Here is a 20,594-nt window from a genome sequence, read left to right as displayed (position 1 = left end):
TTGGAAATAAAATGTTTGGTATCTGATCTGCCATTCAACATCCTTTCATTAAGAAAGAATATAATTTAATTTGAAATATAAAATGAATTCAGCATAACCATATGACAATTAATGTACAAAAAAGCTGTGTCACTTACTGGCTGATCCCCTCAAATGAAGCTTCTTTGGAGACATTTCCACTATCAGTATTAACACCACGCTGGGAGGAAAAAGATTAAAAGGATTGTGATTCTGAGCCAAACACATATATTTCAAATTTAATTCATGGGAACAACTTGATTGCAGTAAGTATTTGGGAAAACTTACACATAAGTTTACCTGAATCACTACAAATAAAAAAACCCTGACTGTTTGTTCAAACACAGTCCAATATAAGAAATAATCAGTTCCACAGGAGACCAGCAGAAGACTCAGGCCAGGATGTGCTGCTTAAGGAAAAGACAAGCATTGATTTCTAATGCCCTTATGTCTTGAGAGGGAGGTGTGAGACCTACAGTATAATTATACAGGGCAAGAGAATGAAAAATAGGCAAGCTTTCTTCTAAAGTAATTTAATATTAAAATTAATTATTATGCCCTGTCTTGGCAATGTTACTATTTAAATCTGCTTGCTGCTCCCCTACAGCTTTCCATTCAAGCAAGCAGCATAAGCAAGAGTATTTTGGCTGCTACACAGCCATGAACACTTGTGACATGTGCCTGGGGAACCCTGCAGAGCAGCAGCTCTGGAACGAGACCACAGGAGGACAGGACCAGATTTCCATTCAGCAGCAGACAGAGAAGTGCACTTCCCTTCTCTGAATACTTCTTCACAGCAGTGGGAGGAATGTGAAAGCACCACAGCACCCTCCTCTCAGCCAAAAATTATGTGAAAATTCCTGATTACAGCAGGATGCTCCCAGAGTGATAACTATTCAACAACTCCATGTGAAGAAATGCACAGTAAAAAGCACAAGATAGGTCAAACATTCCAGTTCTCTCATTTCTCTTAAAGAACATGAAATTAAACCAGTGGGGGCATATTTTAAGTGTTTATGTGTGTATACAAATATAAGTGAAAGAAAGACTGAAAACTATTTAGGGTCTCTGTTCTGAATGGATAAAGAATTCAGATCTGAGGCCATGTAACTTCCCATGGAGGGTTTTTTTTGTTAAGATTTCTGTCTGGTCTCTATCATGGGAAAACAAGAAATCCAGGAGCTGCCACTGCATTTGTTGTAAGGGAAACCCCAGAGTCAGCAAATAATTTTTATAAAGACTGGAGACAATAAACAGGATAGTAAGAGTTCACAAAACACCTGTAAAGCAGGAGAGCAGCTGTGAGAGAGGTGATGGAGAAAGAGAAACTTGCAGTCTTCACCTCCACTCATTCATGCCTCATCCCAAGAAACAAGCAAGCACCATTCCAAATACTTAGCAAGCATTTAATATTGCCTCACTCCTCCCAGAAGCTGTTCTAACTAAACCACTCTATGCAGAAAATGTGTTCCCTGAATCCTTGTGGGATTCCCACAGAAAGGCCCCAACATGCTCATGACATGACCAGAACAGCACAAAAGGAAAAAGGAGTCAGTGTGGGTGGGTTGGAGGGCACCATGGTCGATAGGCTTGTCATGTTTTCCCAGAAAACCAATACAGCTTTAGGCAGACAGAATTCAGGCTGGATGAGGCCAGAAGCTACAAATGCTGAAATCATGGAGGGGCCAGAAGACTAGATTGTTATACACAGGTGACCTCAAACTTGGTGTAAGATGGGGGGGAAAAAACTAGAGAATGTCAGTGCTAAGAAATGCTCCATAAACTGGTATCCTTATTGAAGGGATTTAGTACTTTCAGAATATGACTTACCAAAGTGAGAAGTACAGCAGGTTTCTTCGAAGCCAATACACTGGATATCTAAAAAGAGGTTTCAGATTAGTTATTTGTCTTTTTTTCTTCCACATAACCACATTGATATCAATTTCATCAATATTCACTGTATATACAGTAAATGACTTGCAAAGACAAAAATGTTCATCTGATACCTTTCAAATATTGTAGTATTACCTGAGATACGCAACAAGAGACAGTAGAATACAAAATATTGACAGAAACACAGTGATGAAGTTCATTGTGTCCTTTAAAGACATAAATACCAACTATAACTCATGTCTATTGTCATCATTAGGAAGACACAATATAGGAGCCAAAAAGTTGTAATGTCACAGAAATGAGGAACACCAGGGTGCTCTATCCTGCACACATAACATTTGCATTAATACTATTACATTACAATGTGCTAAATGCTTAGCAAAGAATATTTACTGTTATTCTCACTGGGTCACTTCCACTGACTAATCCTTTTATTATCTCCTTCAGTCTCCTTCAAACATTCACAAACTGAGAACAAAATCACTGGGTTTGTAGAGTGCTGGGCTTTCAGAGCAGCTGCAGCAGGTGGGTGCTGAATTAATATATGATGAGGCAATGAACACATGACACAGCCTCATGGAGCAATATTCTATCCACTTGGAACCACCTTAATAGCACACTACTAACATTAACAAAAGAAAGTATATGGCAGTGAAGTTCAAAAATATCTATTCCACCCTTTATTTTTTTCATCTCTTAATTTCATTAAATATCAGGATAACACACAGATGTTGGTCATTCATTGACATAAAGCTATTCTATAAAATATAGACTGGTGTCCTGATGGTGGAAAACCAATTCCTTGGCAAACAAGGCAAAAGTTATAGAAGAACTGTTGAGAGCTTAACAGTTATGTTGCAAGCTTCAACAGCTTTCCACTTCAATACATGCAGTCCAGGTCGAAAGCAGCCTTCATTTCAAAATTTATTTACTGGTCCACATAAAGAGCTCTTTTTCTTATCAGTGGAGTTTTTAAGCAGTAAAAAAGCAGAGAATAGAACTGCAATAAAGACATTTGTTGATAGGAAGTGACCCAAAATGACTAAGGTGAATGTGATTTTTAAAAATTTGATTCTTAAAAATAAAACGTGTTTTCCATTTGCAATTTCCACCATCTGACAGATGAACACTGGAGCACCTGAACACTAGAGGACTCCAACTCACACACAGCAAAAATAAACCTCTCCATAGCTCACTCCCAATTTCTGACATAAAGATCAAGCTTTACTTTGTTGCTGAACTCATTATGAAAATGGAATGAAACCTCCTCACAGCTGATGAGAACGAAACTTTTGGTCTACAGAGTCAGAGTTAGTGTTCTTTGGGAACAGAAGAATCAGAAGAATCTTCTTCAAGATTTTCTCCATGAAAGTCACACACAGAGCTTGGCAGGAATACTGTCCTCACCTGCTGAGCCTTCCTACCAAAGAAACAACTGCTGGCCAGGTGCACAAGTGTACAAACATCTGCTCAGAAATTAAATCAGAAACCTAACTAAGCAAGGCATTTGCACCGCAAAATGTGAATATATTTGCTTATTCAAGTAATAGGATGATTCTATAGAAAATAAGAGTGAGGCAGGTAGCCTTTCCCAATGGCTTTTTGGAGGCATAAAATGAATGTAGGCTCCCAAGTCCCAGCTAGGACATGAAACCTCCTTGATGGCAATCTCCTCAAATCTCCAAGGCATTCCAAAAATTGTACTTAGCAACATGTTTCAGTTGGATAAAGCCACACACTCACAGGTCTCATCATGCACAGAACATGTTTATGAGACTGTCTTTGGATTAAGAACTGTGTTCAGATCAAAACAGCAGCCTTAAAAAAAAATTTTTGCAAGTGCTTTGGAAGATAAAAGGACATATTTCAGTAACAGGGAAGGGAGAGCAGATCCCACCAAGTTAGAAGATATCCAGTAAGAAGGGGACTAAAATTAACCAAAGTCATTGCCACTCATTGATTTTGTATTCACAGAAAAAAATATTCAGAGACACAGACAGCTCACCTCAGTCACATAGTGGGCTTCATCCACAGCATATTTGTTCTTGAAGAATTCAGGGGGATGAATCCTTTGGAAAACAATAAAAAGAAATATTTGGATTTAGCTTTGCTCTTATATTTAATAAGGCCAGAGACAAAGAAATAATGTTCTCTACTACCACAACAATAGAATCATATATGAGGAACATTTTATTAAGAATACCTTTAACTCTATTTCTCAAAATAGGAGATTACAAAGAAAGTTGCCACAGCTACAGAAATCTGTGTGCTTTAATCCAGTCCATGTTTAGATAGCACGGTCTCCTCAGACTTAAAGTGGTTTTTTTCCCGTTCCATGCAAGAAAATTTTGTTTTGCATGACTTTTGCCATGCAAATTTGGATCTAACTTTCCAACTCACCAAATTTGAAGGATGTGGACATAACAGAAGACCAGCCTGCCCTGTCTTACATTCAAAGAGCAAATAAAACATTCTTTTTTTTATCCTGGTAACTGCTCTAGCAGACTGAGGGCTATTAAGGTGTGGGTCTGCTGCCTCTATTCCTCAGGACACCAGAGACACACTACTCGCACCCAACAGAGTAGGCAACTTTACAGGTCTATGTCCAAAATGAAATCTCTTCCACTCTTTTCTCCTGATACCCAGCCAGATGTATTTTTCTAAAGGCAAGAGGAACGTGAAGGATCTGCTTGCAGTCAGTCCCTCCAGGGCTCTCCTGCTGTCTTCTGTACCAGAGGCTGTACAGTTGCTCATTCCTTCCTTCTGTGGTAGCAGCCAGTTATTCAGGAGATTTCAGCCTCTGATAACACTGAAATAAATACAACCTCTGTAATCCTGAAAATGTGATCTCAAAATAATAAAATCACCCTGTTTATATCCTTATATCCTTCAACAAAAAAAAAACCATTTCTTTACTTCCAGAGTAAAGAAAACAGGAGGAAAAAAGCCATGACTGGAAGTGCTGGAGCTTGGAGAATCCCCTGCATTTTGCTTCCTGAGTGACAGCAGGAGAGCAAGAGGTGCCTCAGCTGTGTAAACATTACACAACAAGAGCACAAGAGCAGCCAGGGAAAGAACAAATGAGGCTGGAGGGCAAAGAGCATTTGTAACCCCTGCAGTGAGGAGCATCACAAGTGGTGGGACACAGAGCTCAGCACCTTGAGGAGCTGCTCCACACCACAGGCACTGGGAGCTGCTGGCAGTACCAGCAGGCTGGAGCACTGCCTCATGTCCATGGTTTTAATCTTGTCTGCTCCTTTAGCATTTACATTTCTTCATGCTCCAAACAGTCCTGGCCTGTGACATGAACAACATGAAATTCTCAAGCAGAAAATCACAGATTTCAAAAAATTTATTATCTGTGAAAGCGCTACTCAAAGGTAACACAAAATATCTCATTATATGTTCCCTTTTGCAATACCCTTTGTGCAGACTCTTCCTATCAGTGATGGAAATTTCAAAGCAATTATCATTTATCTTTTATTCCTGGCTTATTTAACATATAATTTTTAAAAACCCACTATTATCATCTTTATATACTTTCTATATTATAGTTCCCTTACCTCCAACTTCTGCATACTCTGTTTCTCCTACAGGCATCTCCTGATTTTTCCTTCATTCCTCACACACTGAAGCATTTTAATAATCCAGAAACATGATGAATAGATTTAGCACCTTCCAGTGTTGTTCTCTTTTACAGTTTCAACCAATTTATCTGGTATCAGAAGAATCCCAAATGTCAAACCAGCTAATGTATGGCCAATGGTAATTTATGGTAACACATGCTCTTTAGAGCAATACATCCAAAGCACCTTTTTATAATTAGCTGCATTGTTTAAATCAAAGAACTCTTTAATGTAAAGTAAATATTTCACAAAAGTATCCCCACAAGTGTGCTGGATTTTATTGACTTCATTTAATTTAGTTAAAGTAAGAATAGGTCTCATTTTCCATCACTCCAATAAGAAAATTTCTTTCTTTTCACAAGCTCTTTCTTAACTTCTTTTTTGTTCTTCTTGTTACTAGTTGCCTTCTATAATTGTGTAGCCTACAGCACACAGCTACTAATTTAATTCTTCAGTTATGGTTAATATTAATCTGTTCCAGCTTTAATCCCTCCAACATCTCTTTTTATGTACATTATGACTCTTTTGAGGAACAAAAGTGGCTCATCATTCTTTCAAGGCTGAGGAATTTTTCTCTACTTTAAGAGAAACAGAACAGCAGCTTCCCACAATCCTCCATCCTCTCCCTCAGTTGTTAAACTAGGTCATCTTTGAGATACTTTTGACTTCATCACACCTAATGACAAGTTGCCACAATTCCCAGATGTGTACCTCCCTGCTCATCTTCCTGCTATCTCACTCAAAAGTCAGCAAGACTTTTAGCACAAAGTTGAGAGCCAGACTTCTCAGCTCCTCTCTGAAGCACTCACAGCTCTGCCTCACTTTTTTTATACAGTCATTTAGCACCTCCAACTAGATGGAAAAATAAATTCATGTATACTTCCCACAAACTCCCATCCCATGGGAGCCATGATGCTCCAGTGATGAAGACGCCTCTCCCAGTGGGAAGATCTCTAAGACCAACTCTACTGCAGAACCACGGAGGTGCAAGGAAAAAGTGTACATGAAGTTTATATTAGAGCCAAAAAATTCTATGCTGTCACATATAGAAAAGCAGCATAGAAAGCAACCAAAGTTCAGGGAGAAGGAGAAGCAAGAGAAGAAAAACAGGCCAAGGGAGGCAATTCTGGCCCTCTGCTCCGCTCAGGTGAGACCTGCAGAGCTGCCCCAGCCTGGGCCAAGGAGCTGCAGCTGCTGCACAGAGCCCAGAGGAGGCTCCAGGATGAGCAGAGGGATGGAGCAGCTCTGCTGGGAGGAAAGGCTGCCACAGCTGCCATTGTTCACCTGCACAGGAGAAGCTTTGGGATCACCTAATTGTGATCTTTCAGTACCTGGAGAAGCTGACAGGAAAGGTGGAGAGAGACATTGACAGGACAAAGGAGAATGGCTTCAAACTTGCAGAGGGCAGGGATGGATGGGATACTGGGAAGGAATTCCTCCCTGGCAGGGTGGGCAGGCCCTGGCACAGGGTGCCCAGAGAAGCTGTGGCTGCCCCATGCCTGAAGTGTCCAAGGCCAGCCTGGATGGGGCTCTGAGCATCCTGGGATAGTGGAAGATGTCCTTACCCATGGTGGGAGGTTGGAACTTGATGATCTTTAAGGTCCTTTCCATATTCTCTCTCCTCTCTTCCATTTTTTCCCCAGTGGGGATCAACAAAAGGTAATTATGCACAGCATGGTAGTTTTTGTAAAAAGTACCAGTGCAGAGTTCCTCAGCAGGTACAGGGCTCAGTACTCATTTTTATCCAATCTGAATGAGAAACAGGCTAAAGCTAGCACTGATCCCCATTGTCACAGGGTATCTCCCATGAAATGCTCATTGGCATAATGAAAAACAGAAGTTACATTCAGTTATCATAATTTCAAGTACATCTGACACTTCCCAGGGATGAGGAGTACCTCTCTCTACAAGTGACTCTCAAGAAGCTAGAGTAAGTTAACTGGTTGTAACTTTTAGGTTTGGCTTTGTCATCTGTAACGCTGCTATGGGCTGCCAGTTTTAGAATTCTGATTAATCACTGCAGAGACTATGTGCAAAAAACCCCACAGCAAGCCATAAATTAATTAGAAGGATTATCCAAGTGGAAGATATGATCCCAGATATTGTTGAATCATGCCTATTTACCTATTAAAAAAAAAAAATAAACCCCAACCCTTTTGTAAACAGATGTGAACAGAAGCAATGACCTAATTTTTACAGCATTCAGGCAGGGGCTTGGGGCGTGCAAAATTGTTTAGATTCCCTGACAACACAATTTGGCAAAAAAACCCACAGAGAATAATGCATATCAGCCCTAAAAAGGCTCAATATCCTTCCCCTATAGTTTTATAACTCCAGCCAAGCAGATAGCAGTGCTAATTAGAATTGTCAATAGTTAACTTCCAGAATAGGAGGAGTCATCACTTTCTCTTATAGTGGAAATAAGCAACTCCAAACTCCTGGAACATGCCCATGTACTCACAGCCAAGCATCTAGGCAAAAATTCATCATCACAGACTTCATGGCCATTGGAAAGAAAACGTTAAGAGTCTTACACTGATATAATTTACATTAATATGGTCCTCATTTTTCTCATTTTCAGCCACAAAGGATTCCTTAAACAAGAGACTGTCTCTAGTTCATTACTTACAATTCATCCCAATTTCCAGTGAAAAAGCTTGAGTTATTTTGAGTTAAACATTAAGCTGTCTACTTTCTGCTGATGCTTCTCATGAAACTCCTCTCTCTTCCATGTTTTTCTGCCCCATCTAGATCACCCACTTGGTTTCTTACTCCCAAGATTTTCACAGTGATTGGGAAATGCTGAAAATGGCATAAAGATGTGAAGCTATGTTTTAAGACTTGAATTCTTATACACTGCCTTATTTTAACAGCTATGGTTTTATTTAAGCACCAAATACTGGAGATTCATCCTTCAATGACAAAAAATGACAACTTTATTTTAAATAAAATTCTTCTCAGGTAGCAATGGGAAAAAAGAGGTGGGGGAGCAGCAGCAAAACTTTCACTGTAAAAATACAGTGTGAAACATTAAGTCAGAGAGTAAATTAATGCCTTACAATAACTGTATTTCATTTCTCTTACAAACATTTATCAAGCACAAAAACCACCAGTAAAAGTGTCAGGGAGCATAGTACTAAAAACTAGCAATCACAGATCCTAGTCAGTTATAATTCTTGGTGAAAAAATCCAAGTTTAGAATAAACTTTTCCATTTGGTTTAATTAAATTCACATGGTACATGATGGCATGTTTAAAAACCAAGATGCTTCATCAAATTACAACCAAATCACACCAGTTCAGATTTTGCCAGACCACATTATTAGGATTGGCTCCACTTCAATGTGATCCTCAAACTGGAATATAACACTGACTCCTCTGTTTATCCATCAGTAAAATGAATAGCTACTTCTATATATCTATATCTATATCTATATATCTATAAACACACAAAAAATTATTTTAAAGCTTTTACATATTTGGACAAAATTCAAATCACAATTTCTTTGCAGCAGTTTATCAACCATGTTGTGTTTCTACTTTAAACCAAATAAAAACTTGGTCTCATTGTCTAAAAACATTTTAAACCTGTTGTTCTTTACATTGCACAAGAATTCATAACACAAATTGTAAGAGATCTGTACAAATTTGACATTACTGTAAGAATTCCATTAAGCAACATTTCTTTGTATGCTAAAGGACTCTGGAGCAATAGCCCTGTAATACCAACATGATAAAAACTGTTCTAGTTTTCATAACAGTATTCAGAAGAGAGGTAAAATGAGATGGATCTAAACCACAAATGTCAAAGAAAAACTGTGAACAGAATTTGTAACAGCTGACAGCTATTCCTGAAAGAAACACATCTAAGCCACCTGCTAATATATTTGCAGCCTAATTGCTGATACACATTTCTATGTATATGCTTTCATTTGCATCTAAACATTCATCCAAACTTTAATATATTTAACACTTATTCCTAAAGGTTGCTCTCTATTTCCATGTTTCATTGATTCTAGGATAGATTTTCAGTTTTTAGATTTTACAGTGGATCAGCTCTAAAATGAAATTCAGCTTTTCCTGAATTAGTCCTATTTAGCTTTTCTTTGGCATTTCAGTTGGAGCTCCCAGTTCAAGATTAGTTTTCTTACTGCATAGCCTAGAACATAGAATATTCATGTAGGGGAAAAATATTCTAAATTATATGTTCACTATGAATATTAAACAAATTGTACACCTTTAATGTTAAGATTTGAATGGATTCAGAGAATTCCTTAAGTCCTCACACCTGGCCTTGTTTGTGGTTTGAAGATATTCTGGAATAGTTAATAGTTAATAGTTAATTTTTCATGTAAAAGAAAGCAATAGGTGTAGCCTACCATGAGCACCAATAGGATGTAACTGCTCTTCTGCAAAATGAAATATTAATTTAATATCAAATGGCACAGACAACAAAGCAATATTCTGGATGGCTGACCACTCATGCTATCACTGAATGTATATTAGGGCAAATAATGGGAAATACCTACAGTTTCTAATCACTGTATCTGGTTTTAGTAAGAAAAAACAAACCAAAACCAAAACACACAAACTACCCCCCCAAAAACAAACAAATAAACAAAAAAAACCCAAATCACAAAAAAACTGCTAAAACCAAAAACCAACCAATCAGCAACACCCAACAGCATTAATTTGGTGTGTTTTTTAAAAAGGAGCTGTAGGAATCTCAAAATAACCAGGCAATAACCATCTTGAGGAACTCCTACTATGTCAGGAAAGAAGACAGCAAGCACTGACAGAAAGCAACATGTCATGTTAAAGACTCTCTCCTACAATTAAAATAAAGACCCACAAGTCTTATTGTCTTTAGGATCCACAGCTCCTGGTAGATACCAGAAAGTGACGTTTTCACAAGCACTAATTAAAAGTAAGGATTAACATAATTGGAACACTAACAGAATAGACCAATAACAAAGACTTCTACACAATAATGTTCAGGGTACAGTATTCTCCTAATAGGTTTGACAAGTTTTATTGCCTAAAATACACAAAAAATTGTCCAAGTTTGTGTCACAAAATCAGGAGAGGGTGATTCTTGATGCAGTGAGACAGAAAGGCTAAAACTAGTTTACTTCACAGTAAAGCTTTCTGCTTCTTCCATTCAACCCTGACTTTCATATTCAGAGTAACAGATATAAAACATCACTTTATGGCAAAATCACTTTGTCTTGAGCAAATTGAATGCCTACATTATCCTGCAGGTAGCACCTGTACATGTGCTGCAGCACACACACACAGCATGAATTACATTACATTTTTCCTCACATAAATGAGGGAAAGCACATGCACAAGGAGAAAATTGGACAAGCATAATCTTCAGCACTTGAAGTTCTACACAGTCAACAACTCATTTCTCAGTCCTTGCTAGAATGAGCTTAAAGCAGAGTATAAATTTCAGAGACTGCAAACACAGAGTAACAAGCTTGGCAAAATTTAAAGCAGAAGAATAGAAATACACCAGCATATGTAGAGCTGAAAGAGGAAAAGGGATGCAATGTTTTAATGCTGTCAAAGATCTACCAATAAACTCCCTTCTCATTACAATATCATCAAGTTAACAGATGGTAAAGCATTAACCAAACAAGAGGGTGTCAAGAACTGCTAGGAAGAACAACACAGTGCACTTTTAAAAGACACCAGCAGACGTTCCTGATTTTGTCCAAAAAAGTGCCATCACCTTTACATCCAAAAGGAATTTCACTATCTCAAATAAGATTAAAAGGCATCAAGCTAGATTTAAAACAAAACAGTACTAATGGGCTTGCTGGTATCACAGATAACCTCCAGCAATGTTTTGACTACCTTAATGGTATTCCCTTTCCACATTTCCCTGGATTATTGCTACACTCTGAAAGACAAAACTACCTGCACACATGCAAACTCAGACTCCCTGCTCCTTTTGATACAGCCTACAGTAAGATGAAGAAAACAATGGACTTTAAAAGAAATCAAGATGAAGATGACAACTCAAGCTGATCTGACTGGAAAACAAGCAGGACTGTAAGTGAAGCCCCATCTCTCTGAGCATGGCTATGTGAGACTGAACTGCCCAGAGCTATACAGATCATGCAGAATCAGAATAACTAGGAGCAGCAATACAGGCCATTTGACTTAGGAAATCAGAAATAAAGCATTGAGGAGAATCTCACAGTAAGTCCTAGTAAAAGCCAAACATTGACTTCCCTGTTTCATCAGCTTCAAGTGTACAGTCTCACTGCTCCTGCTTACCTATTCCCACCACGGGCATTTCCAAAAGATGAACAAGCCTTTAGACTTTTCTAAATTTTACCTCAAGCAGCAGTGTCTCAATTAGACATTTAAGAGATACTGTCAAGAGCTACCCAACAAAAACACAGAAAACTTGCAATTGGTAACCTTTCCTTTATTCCTCTCTGCAAACAAAATTCTTCCTCGGAGTCAAGGGCTCTATACAGAAAGAACTGAGATTAAGGAAATGTTTACAGACTGAAATCCCCGAAAGATTTCCTGTAGCATTAAACTGATGACATATACTCATTAGAAAGCTCTCTTCTCAAAAAAAAAGAGTATGAGAATTATAGTGGTTAAGGTATTAAGTGTAATTTCTAGGTCACTGTATATAGTAAATATTTCACTCAAACAGTGGTCTCAGTTCATGCTTCTCAACAAAAGAAGTTATATACAGAATATGCCAATAGCAGATGTTCTGCTTGTACTTTGGAAAAACACCACTGGGGTGGGGGGAACAAGCAATATTTAATATCCCACACATAGAAGCAATATAGCAAGCTCTGGAATGTGAGTAGCATGTCTCACAGCTCCCATATTAATCGGTAACAGCATGAGAGAAAGCAGCACTGATTTTTACAGCAGCATTAGATGACCTTATTAAGATGTTAAATAATTATAAGACATTATATATATTATTATAAGATGTTATTATTATCAGATGAACAGCTTTAAGAAGAAAAGGGATAACATTCCCATTTTACAACTTGTAAGGAAAGCCAAGCCACAAAGAAATTAAATTAACTTGACACATCAATGAGCACAAAGCAAAGACAAAACCTACCCTTGCACACAGTGCCCTCTCCACGATGTCACGTTGTCCCTGCCAGACAAAGAAGTGTCCCCCAGGACTGGGGTTGTGGCCACCTGCTCTGACTGCCAGAGCTCCAGCAAAACACAGCAGTAAAACACAATCTGCCCACTTTGCACTCACATTTAAGAAGCATTAATATTAATGATACATTTCCCTAACATATTTTAATAGACCAGTTGGGTTTGTTTTTTCTTTTTTTTTGTTTCTCAACAGAGACCACACTCTTTCAGAGAGTCCTTCCTGAGCACACAGACAGGTCACAGGGAATGAAAAACCTAAGGAAAACAACATCAAGAGCTAGGAATGTGGAATTTCAGAAGTGCAAGAATAGAGGAACAGCTGTAGGTATTTCACTTGAGATTTTTTCACTGAAGTGCCCTCCCAAATGCAGGGCAACAAGAAGCAGAGCTCTGCCCTCAGGCTGGGCAGTGGCACAGCAGAAGGCAGAGTGGAGGTGCAGATCCTTGTTGGAGCACTGCTGGCAAACCCCCACAGACATTTCTTCTGCTGCAGCTCACCTTCCTACCAGCAGCAGCCAAGTTCTTGTAGAAAATACACAGAGCACGCCTGATAAAAAAACACAACTTGGATTCTCTGATATTTCAAAATGTTATCAGGAGTTTATATCACTGAACTCAGTACTCCTGGTAGCACATTACATAAAGTATAAAATAAGAAATGCCTGGTGGGGGCTATCAACATTCCCTGCAGCATCACCAAAATGAGATGTGCTATCTCAATCCGTGGTTTGAAGCCACATCCGGATATTAAAAAACTCTGGTGCAGCATCATCGAACAGATTTGCTTAGTGCTGGTTCTTCTCTCTATATGCCTGAATCAAACAGAGCAGAGGAAAAAGATGCCCTTTAATGCTTACAAAACCATCAACTGGAGCATTCACTTAAAGTGTGTGCTGGTAGAGATGGTCAATCAATGGATTGATACAAATTGCTACTAGGGTTTCAAGCCTTCTCAACAAGAAATTAAGCTGTTTGAAAAAGACATAACAAAGCAAAGATTTATAAAAATAATTACACATTCATCCCAGACCAAGCAAGGCTTGTGGACAACAAGAATACTGGGACAATGACTAAACAGAACATTTGAGAAGTCTGAGCATTTGAGCAGTGCTCTTAGATAAAACAATTGTCAGCAAAGTGGCAAGAGCAATCCAGACATAAATTATTCTGAAAAAGTAATTTTTATCCACAGAGAAACTGGGGAGCTGGTCCATGGGAATCTCATGAGGTTTAACAAGACCAAGTGCTCAGGCTCAAGAAGCCTCAGGATCAATCCAGGCTGGGAATGAACAGGTCAAGAGCAGCCCTGGGAGAAGGATTTGGGGGTGCTGGTGAGTGGGGGCTGGCCCTGCCCCGGCCGTGGGCGCTGCGAGCCCAAAGCCCCTGGCCTGGGCTGAGCCAGCGAGGGCAGCAGGGGAGGGGATTGTGCCCCTCTGGCCCTCAGGTGAGACCCCACCTGCAGAGCTGCCCCAGCCTGGGCCCAGCACAGCAAGGAGCTGCAGCTGCTGCACAGAGCCCAGAGGAGGCTCCAGGATGATCACAGAGCTGGGAGAACTGGGATTGTTCAGCCTGGAAAAGAGAATTTTCAGGGTGACCTAAATGAAGCCTCCCAGTGCCAGAAGGAGCCAAAAAGAAAGATGGAGAAAATCTATTTCCAAGAGCCTGGAGAGACAGAACAAGGGGGAATAGCTTCAAACTAAAATAGAGTAGTTTAGATTACATATTAGAAAGAATTTTTTCCCTGTCAGGGTGCTGAGTTCCTGGCACAGGGTGCCCAGAGCAGCTGTGGCTGCCCCACCCCTGGAAGAGTCCAAGGCCAGGTTGGACAGGGCTTGGAGCAGCCTGGGATAGTGGAAGTGTCACTGCCTATGGGATAGTGGAAGTGTCACTGCCTATGGTGGGAGGTTGGAACTTGATCTCGGAAGTCCCTTCCAAGCCAGGCCATTCTATGATTCTATGAAATGCAATAATAAATTAATGGGGGACAAGAAATGGAAATCACTGTACAAGGAGAGCTGGACTCATGGAAAATAAGCACCCCAGGAAATTGCCCAAGTCTTGTCAATCAAAAGTAGCCAGCTTTATTGTGTAGTTTTGAAAGGATCAGATGAAGAGTAAAACAACAAATGTACTACCTGAATAATAGCAAAATATTTGACTAAAAACTCTCTCAAGACTGCTACTCTCCAAAATCAACTCAAATTGCCTTGGACAGAACCACTACAATGTAATCTGAAACCTGAAAAATGACTGGTCATCATAGGAAAATGGAAAAGCCTAAAACAGAAATTAAAATAAATAAATAAAAAGATGAGCATTCCCTGGGCTGGGAAAACCTCCAACTGCCACACTGAAAAGTGCTGTGTCAATTTAAACTGATGTTCCCAGAAGTTAAAGCAATAAACAGAAATGGACTGCAAGTCTTGATTAGTGGGATACTGCAAAGATTGAAATTAGTTCTGACACTGCTCACAGACAGAAGCAGAACTGAGTATGTTTTGAGACCCACATAGAACATTTCCAGGTGGTAACAAACTTTGCAGATAAATTGCAATGCCAACTGGTAGAAAACAGTAATAAGATGACCTAAAGTGATTAAAACCTGGGGTTTTTTTAAACAGCAAAATAAGGATTCAGTGAGTACTGGGAAGTGACAAATTTAGTAAAAGATCAGACTGTGGGACACAGAAAAAGAAAAGCATATTTCATTTTAGAGAAAAAATTACAATAAAAAATAGCAGGAGATGGCAGATCAGTTCTGAAGGTGAAACAAAAAAACACACAGCTCTGGAGCAGGCTATGGAGAAGAGGACCTGTATGCTCCACCTTAATAAAACTCCTGTAGAAGATGTCCTTTATACCTGCAAAATGTACATTAAGAAGAGCAATTAAGGTAATCTGGAGTTCATTCCCTACAACCCCCACACACACTCCACTCCCTTTCCAAAGAGCTGTCCCCACTGTCAGCTTCCCTTCTACAGACCTTGCCCTCTTGCTGCCAGAACAAGGGTAATTAATGCACCAATCTCCATCAGCATGATACACTCAGATAAACATAACATGCTGTGCATGATTTAACACTTACCATTATTCAAAATACAAATGCCACAAAATCTCACCAATCTCCATTAAGAGAAGGGATCAAGAAATCAATTTCTTAGCTTCTAATTTTCATGGTCACAAAAAGTCTATAAGAAAAAGAAGGCAAAAGGCCACACAGACTGAGGGGCTACTTCTTTTATAAAAGTGTTTAGAGGAAAAAAGCAAACAAACAAAAAACCCCAACCATATACTTCTGCATTTTTTTTTTCAAAAGGCAGTAAAACTACTCAGCTTTGCTGATGTCAGTCAAGTGTAATCATCAAAACCAAAGGTTGATTTTGGTTGTAACCTACTTGAAATCTATTACAATGTTTTAAAGGGCTTCCTCATTAGGTCACTGAGAAATAACTAACATTTGCAAAGCATTTCACTGTGCTTTATTACACCTCCAAGTGCTAATCCAAGGTTCAACTTTGAACACACAGACAGCTCTCAATCAAATTCATGGAAAAACATTACTTATAGTGGGTGAAACGTCAGATTAAAGCTGCAATATTTACCAGTCATCCAGCAGAGCTTCAGAGAAAACACAGCAATTTGCACCATTAACTGAGCACCACAGCACCATTTTATTCTCTGAACCATTAACACATTTGTGTTTCTAAAGTTAGAGCATGAAAGGGTTAAATACTTTTTTGTCTTCTATTAAAAACACTCTATGTGGCAAGGCTATTAAGTTATTCTGGCATGCTCTCCACATAAAGCAGCTGCTGTACAGTATGTTTTACTTTATAAAATATCTTTAATCAGCACACTGACTAGTTCTGTCATTTATAATTAAGGAGGTAAATGGCAGGTGCAGCATTAATTAGCAAAACTGAAGTCTTTGTGAAGACATGCAGTCATACCAACTCAATGCTTTCCAGGAATAGAAATGATGGCTAACAGCTTTGTTGCACCAAAAACTTGACTAGGTAAGACTGTGCCAAGAAAGAGGGACATTTACAAAACATTTACACTTCTGAAGCCTTTACTATCCTATATTACCAGATTAATTTCTTAAATTCTTCCTTCTAAAGTTAAAAACAGAAGAATATTCAGGAGCAGAAAAGCCACCCACTAAGCTCAGAGTCATTCTCAGAGTCTCTGTGCCTGCCTTACAAATGATGGAGGCACAGGAGCAGAGGTACAAGTCAAGAGACATGCAAAGTGGTTCTCTTACTTGGAAAGGTTTTTCCAGCCAACAGCTAAGAAACTGGCTGGCCCAACATCTGGAGAAATGCTCACACCCATGATTTAAAAACAGAGCAATGTTGTTGTAATCCCTTCCATGGATATAGGACCACCAGTCCTACAATTACCCTCATACAATTCTGCAACTGCCACCTTGGTGGCTTTGGGTTTCTTTGGAGAAGGTCCATAGTCTGGGAGTTAAACTAAATCTCTCCTTTCTTTTAAAACTGCAGAGGTTATTTTGGCTTGAAGGACTCCTGAAAGGTAACCTTACAACTATTTTTACCAATCTTCAGAGCACACACACATTCAGCATCCCTAACTCTTGCAAAGTGGCAGTCACCCTTAACACCAGTACTGCTTAGTGTGTGTTGTGGGCTGGTCCCAGCCCAGAGTGGTGCATTCCCCACCTCCATGTCCCCCTGTTCTGCAGAGTCCCCAGGCTCCCTCAGCATACAGCACCACTCAGAAAAACAAGAGCAGTGGTGAGGATGGAAAAATTCTGGTGTTCATGGTCTCATTTGTAAACTTCCAATCAGTCTGCTGATCTCCAGGCAAACACTCTGAGATACTGCACTGGCTTTGGCCAAATTAAGACTGCAATTTGAATGGAGGCAAGAAGCCCCATTTTTGTATTACTTCAAGGCAAAAAGATGAACCCTTCTGAATGACACATTACCCACACTATGCTTCAAAAGCAACTCAAATACGTGTTCTTCAGAAATGAAGGTGCAACACCACATCAAATGATACATTTAGTAGTACAGCAGTGGTAAAACTGTAGTAAAGAGGCTTTTTCATTAATTTTAAGAGAATCTATGTGTTTCTGCCCAAATTCACAGACTCCCACATCTGTCTTAAAAATAAGAAAGCAGAAGAGACACTGGACAAAGCAACTCCACCCCATGCTATGAAGTAGCAGCCCAGCTGCAGACCTCTGTGAGATACCAATCTCTCAAACACCACACAAAGCATTACACTGATTTGTGCTTCACTGATGTTAAATGACTGTTTCTCCAGTAGGTAGACAGTGCCTTCCATGAAGTAAGCATTTCTGAGGCAAACTGTAGTAATAAACTGCAGTGGATGGAAAGCATACTTACTTGTGTTTTTCTTTCAGTGCTAATTTTGAGTTAAAATTGAATCTTCTGGGAAGAAACACAACCCCTAGCTGTGTGCAGCACCCGCTGCCAACAAACTTATGAAGCAGAACTGCTACTGACTCACAAATGAGTTATTCACCCATCCTCCTTCTGACAAGCAGAAAAAAGTACATGACCACGGCTGACAGAAGAGAAAACAAGATTCAAACACAGGAATTCAGGAAGGGTAAGGAGAAGAATTTAGAAAACAGCAAAGACCATTTGTTATACTCTGCAACAAGACACAATGACAGTGAATCACTTTTAACTAGACTTAATTCTGTAAATGGACAGATAACATGTGCTGGACAAACAAATCAAAAAGACCACTAGTTATAAACACCACAATATTTTGTTTGAGAATGCAAAATGAGATGCTGGAATTCCAATAATATTTTTAAGCTTTTTTATATTAGGCACAATAGGTGTGGGGACGAAACAGCTGTTTTGAACTTGCAGAAGAGAACTTAAAGATAGGAAAAATCTTTATCTATAAATGGGAACAAGCACCAAGTGGGAACAGATTTCAGTACACATGGGGGGCTTACAGAACCTGCCCTCCCAGACAGGTGTGGCTCACAGCTAAAATATTTCAGACAGCAGTATGAAGATTTTTATGCCATCACAATTTCAGTCCCCAGACAGGTTTAAGACAGTGAAATTCTTATAAACTCTCAGAGAAGACAGCAGCCATGCCCTGCCATATGGTCTGGCACAGTTCAGCACATGGGATCAGTTACAACTGTTTTCCTTTTCCCAAAATTAGCATTAAAATATAAGTGATGGCTTCAATTAGAAGTGAAGCAGCTTGTCAGAAGATTAAATTAGAAGCAATCCAATGTTCTGAGACAATGTAGATGATACAAAAATTACAGTTTGGTAGAGGGTGTAAATACAATTAAGACTGAGAAAATAAATGAACACATAAATAAATCAATTCCTCCACTACTATGGCACTGCAGTATTTACTGCCAAGGAAGATGGAGAGATGTTTATGGCATATTCACAGAATAGCATTAAAATCACATTCTTCTGTCTGTGAGTTCATTTCAAAAAACCCTATCAGAGGCTAAACTACCTTATGCCATTCAGAAAGCTTCATTAGCTAAAGCTGCTGCAAACTGGCAAAACAGCTTGAAAAAGCCTGCTTTATTATTTAACTTGCTTGGGCTTAACACAAGATACTGACTTTTCTTTATGGTTCACCTTCCTCTCAGAGCTACCATGAGATTCATGGGTTCTAATTCTAAGGGTATTGTGCTCCAAGTGGTGGTAGATTATTTCATATCACATGATCAATATCAACTGATCATGCTTTGTATCTCTGTTTGTATATATCACTCTATGTATATATCATTCCCACAGCATGATTTGGTAGAATCTGATTAAATGACACAATACTGGAGCTCTACAGGCAGTTACATTATATAAAGTACTCAGATACACCAGAATGCAGTTAAAAGACAGGTCTTACTTTCCCATCCAAACAGCATAGCTTTCAGGGAGTTGTGGAACAAAAAGTATAGATCTTCCAGTATCAACATCTACTGCTCCAAAGCAGCCTGCTTCAGTTACTCCAAAAGTCCAGTGAAAGTAAGATTCCTAGGTTAAAACAAAATATATTCTTAGACCTTACTTCTACCAGCTCTAAAAATACACTACAGTACATATTAATTCCTATTTCCACATATCTGGAAGAGGACTCTTGCTTTTGGAGGGGTTTAAGTCTAGACCTTTTCAGACTGGTTAGTTTTAGGTTAGAATAATACAAATCCCTTAGTTGGCAACTGGAAAGGATCAGAGATTAATAAACTACCATAAAGAGGTTAACTCAGCACATTAAACATACACCACACATTAAAATACTTTCTTCCAATCCAGAAGTAGGGAAGGTATTATCAGGGAGAAACAATCATGTCACAAGAGACAAGGCAAAAGGAGAGTGAAGCTTCATTGGGCTCCAAAGGCAGAGTGCTGAAGTGAAACCCCCAACCCTCCCCAGAGAAGAGGAAGCTGCACTAGGAACAGCCCTTAGCCAAGAGTTATTTTAAGAACAAGCAAGCAAACAACAAAACATCTAACAATACAGGATTTAATTTTGGTAAGAACAGGCATATGCTCTAGTATCCTGAAAAGTGCATCTCCTCTAAAACCAGACTAATAACTACATTAAGATATGTACTATCTAAATTAGAATTTACTGGGTTTGTTTCTTCATAACACACAACAGCTCAATTAAGTTCACAAAACAAAGTGCTGCAGAAACCATGCAGGGTATGGGATATGCATAATTTGAGTTCTTTTACACCAACATCCCCTGAAGATGTTAAGTCCTATCTGTGACAGAAGAACACATGGGTACTTAAGGAAGAGTCTAATTTAAGATACATGTTATAAATTCCAAGATACAGGCTGTTGTATCATGAAATATACTTTTCTATTAATTAGTTCAGCTTAGGTCCACTGTAACATATTTCATT

The 20,594-nt window shown here is 39.1% G+C and overlaps 1 protein-coding gene across 1 annotated transcript in view; it reads right to left on the bottom strand.

Moving 5' to 3' along the window:
* The window catches only part of PEPD (peptidase D), a 137,710-nt gene that overhangs the window by 110,888 nt on the left and 6,228 nt on the right, over positions 1-20,594 (bottom strand). Inside the window, exons 3-6 of the mRNA XM_058846098.1 lie at positions 19,589-19,716; positions 3,917-3,980; positions 1,849-1,896; positions 138-199 (exon numbers count right to left, since the gene is read on the bottom strand). Of these exons, the coding sequence (XP_058702081.1) occupies positions 138-199; positions 1,849-1,896; positions 3,917-3,980; positions 19,589-19,716 (302 nt within the window). The remainder of the gene's footprint in view (positions 1-137; positions 200-1,848; positions 1,897-3,916; positions 3,981-19,588; positions 19,717-20,594) is intronic.

The sequence above is a fragment of the Poecile atricapillus genome, chromosome 10 (assembly GCF_030490865.1).
Source record: "Poecile atricapillus isolate bPoeAtr1 chromosome 10, bPoeAtr1.hap1, whole genome shotgun sequence".
NCBI lineage: Eukaryota > Metazoa > Chordata > Aves > Passeriformes > Paridae > Poecile > Poecile atricapillus.
This window is presented reverse-complemented; position numbering and strand designations above follow the sequence as displayed.